Consider the following 8,366-nt stretch of genomic DNA (forward strand, 5'->3'; position numbering starts at 1 on the left):
GAGCCGAACGCCAACCGTCCAATCAGCTGCGGCATATCCGTATTCCAAGCCTCGCTTTCAAACAGTTCTGTTCGTTTTCAATAAAGTTGTTCTACGACCGAAATGGAGACTTCCTATAGTGTGACATGTTGACGTCATTCCCTGGTGACGGGCTTCCTAGCTAGTGAATGTAAAGCTTTGAGGCTGGGCTGGTTACCTGGGAAGAGGTGAGCTGCCCGGATCTCGGGGATATTACTGTGAGTTACAGTTGTTATATGGCTAACTGACGCAGCAGAGCTGACTGTGCCATTCGGTTCCTTTCACACACACCGTATCCGCAGCGGATTTTACAGTGCGGATTTAATGCTGTGTTCATTCATTTAGTCAAATCCGTTCGGATCTGCAGCAGAAAATCCGCTGCAGATCCCGTAGGTGTGAAGGCACCCAGGAGGTTTCTGTGCTGCGGAAACCATGGCTGCATCCTCGGCTCTGCTACATGTGTATGTCACCATCTGGGAAGGAAGCTATTGAGGAGCATTCACACCTATTCTGCTGTTCTGAACAGTTCTATCTTCTGTATTTCAGGTGTCTGTAGGTGACGACCATGTCTGGCAGCTTCTATTTTGTGATTGTGGGACACCATGACAATCCTGTGTTTGAGATGGAATTTCTGCCTCCAGGAAAGACTGAATCCAAGGTACTGTATGACTATTAGGTTAAAGCGAATGTCCCACTACTTCCATCGCTTTGTGTTTTCTTACATGAATGGATCAGCACCAGTGCAGGGATGCCGCTGCCGCAGACCTTTTATTGATTCCCGCACACGGCGCCATCTATTCCCGAGCATCGGCTGGGCATGAATCAAAGGAGCTGCATTACAGAGGGGAGATTGTCACACTGGGGATCGGCAGGCACACCCCTCGTGCTTTGTGCTCGGTAGTAGACTGGTGCTGTGCGCAGGAAACGGGTGGCAGTTAAAAAAAAAAAAGGACCAATCTTTATTGCTTGAGAAAGGCCCCCATGTAATAGGAGTCCGAAACGTGTTGCACCTTGTATTTTTTTTATCCTTTATGGACATTAGATTTTAATATTTAAAGTAACTGTACCACCAGGCCCAGGCTGACCCACCCTTAGTGGGAGGAAACCCTAGCCTCGCTATGATAGGGTTCCATTGATTCTAATGGAGTCACTTCATGGATGGGCTAGGGTTTTCTCCCACTAAGGGTGGGTCGGCCCGCCTCCAGTGCTTCAGCCTGGGCCTGGTGGTACAGTCACTTTAACCCTTTGAGGACCAGGCCCAAAATGACCCAGTGGACCGCGCAAATTTTGATCTTAGTGTTTCCGTTTTTCCCTCCTCCCCTTCTAAGAGCTCTAGCACTTTCAGTTTTTTATCTACAGGCCATGTAAGTGCTTATTTTTTACAGGAATAGTTGTACTTTGTAATGGCGCCTTTCATTTTACCATAACATGTATGATGGAATTCCAAATATATTATTTATGAAGATATAAATTGGTGAAATCGCAAAAAAGAATGCAATATGGTAACGTTTGGGGGGTTCCTGTGTCTACGTAATGCACTATATGGTAACAGCGACATGATACCATTACTCTATAGGTCAGTCTGAACACAACCATATGCAGGTTACACAGATTCTCTAATGTTATATATGTATTTTTTAATGAAATCCTTTTTTTTGGCAATTAATTATAAATAAAATGGGCCTATTGTGACGCTTATAACGGTTTTATTTTTTCACCTATGGGGCTGTATGGGGTGTCATTTTTTCCGCCATGATCTCTAGTTTTTATTAATACCATATTTGTGAAGATCGGACGTTTTGATCACTTTTTATTAATTTTTTTATATATATAATGTAACATAAAATCGGTAATCCGCGCACTTTTTTCCCTCTTTTCGTGTACGCCGTTTACCGTTCGCAATGACACTTGTTATATTTTAATAGATCGGACAATTACGCACGCTACGGTATATTATATGTTTATCTATTTATTTATTTTTATATGTTTTATTTATATAATAGGATAGGGGGGTGATTTCAACTTTTATTGGGGGAGGGGTTTTGGGGTAGTGTGTTGGTGTTTTTTACTTTTTTTTTTTTACACTTTTGAAGTCCCTTTGGGGGACTTTTACATACACTAGTCTGATTTTTACACTGATGAATGCTATGCCATAGGCATAGCATTGATCAGTGTTATCGGCGCTCTGCTCATTGAGCCTGCCTGTGCAGGCTTAGAGTAGCAGAGCGCCGATCGGACCGCATGGAGGCAGGTGAGAGACCTCCAGCAGTCCGTTTTACCGATCGGGACCCCCGCAGTCACACTGCGGGGGTCCCGATCGGTAAGTGACAGGGGACTCCCCCTGTCACTTACACTTAAACGCCGCGGTCGCGCCGCGATCGCGGCGTTTAAGGGGTTAATGACACGCGGCAGCGCGATCGCTGCAGCGTGTCATTGCCGGTGAGGTCCCGGCTGCTCACTGCAGCCGGCCCCCACCTCCTATGAAGCGCGCTCCGCTCCGGAGCGCGCTTCATAGCGGGAATAACACCCAGGGCGTACAGTTACGCCCTAGGTCGTCTGGGGACAGACTTCCATGGCGTAACTATACGCCCTGGGTCGTCTAAGGGTTAAGGAGTGATGACTTCCAGTTGTGGGGATTAATGCTGCACTTGTTTACCAGCAAGGTTATGCATATCGCCAAGATTTTATAATCACCTGTGCCCCTGTTTGGAGGATTCTACCACCCTCAGGTTCGGTGAGGATTTCTTGCTCTCTATAATACATCACTGTTGTTTGGTGATCGTTACTCGGTTGGCTGCAGTGATACAGACATACGCTTATTCACATTGCACAACTCCTGCAGGTGAGTGCGTTTTGTGGTGGAGCACTCTCCGTTTATCTATATCAATTACACTACACAAGGAAGCGCCCTTCTTCCTCCCGTCCCTTTTTCTTTTTTCAAAAATAGGACCGCACTGGTGCTGATCCATTTATGTAAAAACACACAGCGATGTACCTAGTGGCAGATTCGCTTTAAAGAAGTGTTCCTATTAGAGATGAGCGAACCGGGTTGAGGTTCGAGTCGATCCGAACCCGAACTTTCGGTATTTGATTAGCTGGGGCTGCTGAACTTGGATAAAGCTCTAAGGTTGTCTGGAAAACATGGATACAGCCAATGACTATATCCATGTTTTCCACATAGCCTTAGGGCTTTATCCAACTTCAGCAGCCACCGCTAATCAAATGCCGAAAGTTCGGGTTCGGATGGACTCGATCATGCTCCAGGTTCGCTCATCTCTAGTTCTTATCTATACATGTATGGCATTATTTCACACTGGTATATATCAAGAACATTTATAGATCCACTTTACTTATATACAAGTTTCTTATATACAAGTAAAAATTGTTACCTTTTTAAAGGGGAAGTCCAGGCAAAATAATTTTAAGATATGTTATTGCCCAACAAAAGTTATGAAAATTACTAATAGACACTTATTATGGGAAACACACCTATAGTGCATTATCCCTGCACTTACTACAGCATGGAGTGTTCAGGTCTCTGTAAAGTTGGTGATGTCACGTCACATGAACTGCCGACACCTGCTGCTCCAGTCTGTCCCACTGCTGACATCACCAACTTTACAGATACCTGAACACGCCATGCTGTAGTAAGTGCAGGGATAATGCACTATAGGTGTGTTTCCCATAATAAGTGTCTATTAGTAATTTTCATAACTTTTGTTGGGCAATAACATATCTTAAAATTATTTTACCTGGACTTCCCCTTTAAGTGGTTCAAAAACCTTCTATCATGTAATTGAGTTTTTCCTTTTTTAATAATTTGCCAAGGACGATCATCGTCATCTGAACCAGTTCATAGCACACGCAGCACTGGACCTTGTGGATGAGAACATGTGGCTGTCCAACAACATGTACCTCAAGACAGTGGACAAATTTAATGAATGGTTTGTTTCTGCATTTGTCACTGCTGGACATATCCTTTTTTACTGCTGATGTTACCATTTTATTATTGAAGTTTTATGGTAAAATATCCTCCCACATTTATATGGTAAAGGCCTTCAGCTGCCATAATAACCAATCTGCATCCCACGATCATGTTGCAGAGGTGTTGATTGGGCACTGGACATGATGAGGATGATAGGTCAGTGATTCATTTAAAGAGGATGTACCACCAGGTACATCCTCTTTAACCTGAAGCCACGGATCGAACAGCGCCGGCACGGGGAAGCCGGTGCCGCGGTCCGTTTTCCGGACCGAGGCCCGATTCCCGTGCACGGCATCGTTCTATGCACCGGAACCGGCCGGTGCTCAAGCACTGGAGGTATGCCTTAGAATGAATGGAGCCGCGTCATACAGGGGAGGGAATTCCTTCCCACTGGGGGCGGCCCAGGCTACCTCCAGTGCTTGAGCACAGGCCGGTTCCGGTGCATAGAACAATGCTGTGCACGGGAACTGGGCCTCGGTCTGGAAAACGGCTCCGTTCGATCCGTGGCTTTAGGTTAAAGAGGATGTACCTGGTGGTACATCCTCTTTAAATGCTGTAATTGCAGTTGATCATGTCATTTAAGTGACTGACATTATTAGCAATTTCCAGTTGCTGATAGTAGCCAGTATTCACCAGGTGATGTGTTTATGTGCTTCACACATGTATGGTGCAGAACATTAAGGGATTAATAATGGGAGTGATTATCCACCCCACCTTTCCCCATGAATATTTATCTGGCACTCGCAATGATAAGCTCAGGATATATGTCTCTGCAGAGACTTTATACTGTAGCTGGCAGTCCCCTAGTGAGCATGGTGCCTTTTGGTAATTTGTCCATGTAATGGATTATGGCCCTTGGTTTGAAATAATGGCCGTTGTTTTCCATTAAACGGCGGCCATCCATTTCAACAGTGTGTGAAATAGCCTTTCTGTGAAGTGTGGCACAAACAACTCCTCTGTGACACTTCATTACAGTAGGTTTGTGCATAATCCTCTGCACGGACAGATTACCAAAAGGCACCATGCTTACTAGGGGACTGCCAGCTACAGCACACTGTCAGCACCTCAGGTAGGGCCGGGGTGCTGACAGTAAGAGTGGCTTTACACGTACCGCATCGCAGCAGATTTTCTGCTGCGGATCTGCAGCAGATTTGACTGAATGAATGAATACAGCATTAAATATGCACTGTCAAATCTGCTGCGGATCTGCAGTAGATTTGATGGTGTAGATTTAATGCTGTGTTCATTCATTTTGTCAAATGTGCTGCGGAGTTGCAGCAGAAAATCCGCTGCGATACGGTACGTTTGAAGCTACTCTTAAAGGGAATCTGTCAGCACCTAGGCCCTACCTGAGGTGCTGACAGTGTGCTGTAGCTGAGATTGTTCGGCACAAACGCTGAGCCACGACTCCTCTTTGACTCTTCATTACAGGAGCCATGAGATTCTGCATAATCCATTGCACGGACAAATTACCTAAAGGTACCATGCTCACTAGGGGCCTGACAGCTACAGCACACTGTCAGCACCTCAGGCAGGGCCTTGGTGCTGACAGATTCCCTTTAAATTTTATTAAAATGTTTTCCAAGCACACATAATTTGAGTTGTATGATATTTCATTCAACTGATGACAAGTCACCTGAGTAGAATGGTAACTTATGACCTGCTGCAATGTCAGGTCATCCATAGTAATGTGTTTGTAGTAGTTTTATATACAAATAATTTTAAATGTCTATAAATACAAATAGTTTTTTAGGCAAATATCTGTACATATTGGGAGGTGTTTGTTTCTAACCATATAAAATGTCTTTTAGTTCACAATTTTCCTTAGCACTTAGCTTTTTTCTTTACATATGAGATTTATTATGCTTCATGACGTCCGACAAGAAGATGGAATAAAAAATTTCTTCAATGAAGCATATGACTTGTACATCAAGGTATGAGTTGTGATTGTACACATATTGTTTGTCCCTATATATAATGTATGTGTCTTTTTAACCTATTTTTTTCCCCTTTTTTTTTTAGTTTGCGATGAATCCATTTTATGAGGCAAATACTCCAATACGATCCACTGCATTTGACCGTAAAATACAGTTCCTTGGAAAGAAACATCTACTAAGCTGAATAGAGCCTGTGTTCTGATGTGCGAGATCCTACAGATGGTCAGTGGTGGGAGCCACAAGTGAATGACTCCATTAATGGGAACCTAGTATTAATCTTCAACTGGATGTGGCATTGATGGGCTGACGAAAGGGTTGTGTTCTGTCCGATTATCTGATCATTCCTACAGCTGTAAATATAAGGTGTTTAAAGCCATGTATATATTCCCTGGACTGAAGCTTTATTACTGGATACTTAGAATGTACTACTTTTGTGTTGTTTGTAGAGCTCTCCCTAATGTGTCCTGTGACGCTTGTTCAGACTAGCAGTTATTTATTTGTAGTAGAAATAGTTTGACTATACATGAGAGGAGGGAATTTTAGGCCACAAACAATAAACAGTTATGGGAGTAAAATGTTCTGTGTCGCATCATCCAAATAATTTTATTTTCATATAAAGATAACGCAGAGAAACATAAAATGCAGCTATTAACCCTTATACACATCGGCCGTCTCATCCACAGCAGGATCCGGCTCATACATTGCTGGGCTTATGCTAGAGCTGCATTCTGAGCTTGACCGTTATAGGGGTTGTTGGGGACTTTTCAATAAACTAGCATAGACTCCACCTGTGATCATGCTCAGTGGATGGAACAGGAAACAGATGTTGAATGTGACATCACAGGAAGTAAAGAAATCACAAGCAGAAGTCATGTGACTGAGCCTGAGAACACAAGAGGAGCTAGAAATAAAGGGGGAGATTTATCAGACATGGTGTAAAGTGAAACAGGCCCAGTTGCCCCTAGCAACCAATCAGATTCCACCGTTCATTCCTCACAGACTCTTTGTAAAATGAAAGGTGGAATCTGATTGGTTTCTAGGGACAACTTAGCCAGTTTCACTTTACACCATGTTTGCTAAACCTCCCCCAAAGTGTATATAGAACAAAGAACTCCCACAGAAGCAATGCTAGTTTACTGAAAAGTCACAGACGAGCCCTTTAACCCTACAGATCAGTGCTTCTCTATTCCAGGCCTCACCAACAACAGGTCATGTTTTGAGCATATCCCATACAAAGAACACTTGTGATAATTGCTGATGCACTGAGTATAATTATATCTAGGGATGGTCCGAACAGAGTTCGGTTCGGGTTCATACGAACCCGAACCCTTGGTAATGATTCCCGCTGTCTGCCTGCTCTGTGGAGCGGGCGGATCCAGCGGGAGGACCACCTGGAAAACTGGGATACAGCCATAGCCACAGGCTGTATCCCAGTTTTCCAGGCGTTACTCCCGCTGTATCCGCCCGCTCCACAGAGCGGGCAGACAGCGGGAATCTGCTGCCGAGCGTTCGGGTTCATACGAACCCGAACCTCGGCAGGTTTGGACCATCCCTAATTATATCACCTGTGAAATACTATCCTCATGACCTGTTGGTGGGGCATGAGGAAGGGAATTTATAAGCACTGCTATATATGCTGTGGTTGGCTCCCTGCAACAGCTGGGTGCCGACGGTAGCAATGGCTGCCTCAGAACAGCTTCCAGTCTGCTGGCTTATGGAAGCTGATCAGGCTCTCCCCCAAGTTCAAAAAGAAAAGATTTTTGAAATTCTACTAACTCTTTCTGGTATTTGCTGTGAAATAAGATGAGCAAACCTCGAACACACAGCATTTGTTTACTGATGGCTGAAGGTGGATGCAGCCCTAGGGAGTCCTGGAAAACAGATACAGCCTATGGTATCCAACTTCTTTAGCCACCAGTAATAAAATGCACATGCGCAGGGTTCACGCAGCTCCACCTAATGGCTATGTTCACACTATGTAAAAACGGCCGTATTTCATATCAGCTGTTGTTCCGAAATAAGTCTGTTTTTACATAGTGTGAAGTGCCAAAAGGTTTAACTTTCTAAATGTAATTTTGACTACTTTGAGGGGTACAGTTTTTACAATGGAATGATTTATGGAGTTTTCTTACATACAGAACTTAAAATATTCTTTAAAATTTATACTAAACTTCCCGTAATAATGTAAAAATAAAATAAAAACTACAATCAGAAAACAGAAACATAGTAGGAAACAAAAGTATTAGTATTTTTTGAAAAAAAAAAATAATTCTAGGCAATACATTCATCAATGTTCCATAAAATAAAACGCAAAATACAGCCGTATTTTTTATGTAATAATGTGCTCCATGGATGGAGCACATAAAAGTCAATGGTAAAATGAGAAAAATAGCGCCGCTCCTGTACCACACAGTTTGGGTGTGGGT

General features: G+C 43.5%; 1 protein-coding gene across 2 annotated transcripts; it reads left to right on the forward strand.

Annotated features, from left to right (window-relative positions):
• The first annotated feature begins 9 nt into the window (after positions 1-9).
• On the forward strand, positions 10-6,515 carry TRAPPC2 (trafficking protein particle complex subunit 2). Of its 2 annotated transcripts, none has more exons than XM_069971080.1 (5): positions 10-236; positions 565-676; positions 3,847-3,989; positions 5,850-5,937; positions 6,026-6,515. In XM_069971080.1, exons 2-5 carry the CDS (start codon positions 584-586, stop codon positions 6,122-6,124), a joined length of 423 nt encoding a protein of 140 aa, XP_069827181.1. In that variant the 5' UTR covers positions 10-236; positions 565-583; the 3' UTR covers positions 6,125-6,515. The 2 variants fall into 2 exon arrangements, with proteins under 2 accessions (XP_069827181.1, XP_069827182.1); XM_069971081.1 differs by having other exon boundaries at positions 10-206.
• Positions 6,516-8,366: the final 1,851 nt, after the last annotated feature.

This window comes from Dendropsophus ebraccatus, chromosome 5 (assembly GCF_027789765.1).
Source record: "Dendropsophus ebraccatus isolate aDenEbr1 chromosome 5, aDenEbr1.pat, whole genome shotgun sequence".
In the NCBI taxonomy this organism is placed as follows: Eukaryota; Metazoa; Chordata; class Amphibia; order Anura; family Hylidae; genus Dendropsophus; species Dendropsophus ebraccatus.

What these genes read in the sequence shown, in the direction of transcription:
- TRAPPC2 (XM_069971080.1), top strand. Translation starts at nt 584, where the DNA reads ATGTCTGGCAGCTTCTATTTTGTGATTGTGGGACACCATGACAATCCT. An exon ending in CAGGAAAGACTGAATCCAAG is followed by an intron (nt 677 to 3,846) that starts GTACTGTATGAC and finishes TAATTTGCCAAG; the next exon opens with GACGATCATCGTCATCTGAA. An exon ending in CATATGACTTGTACATCAAG is followed by an intron (nt 5,938 to 6,025) that starts GTATGAGTTGTG and finishes TTTTTTTTTTAG; the next exon opens with TTTGCGATGAATCCATTTTA.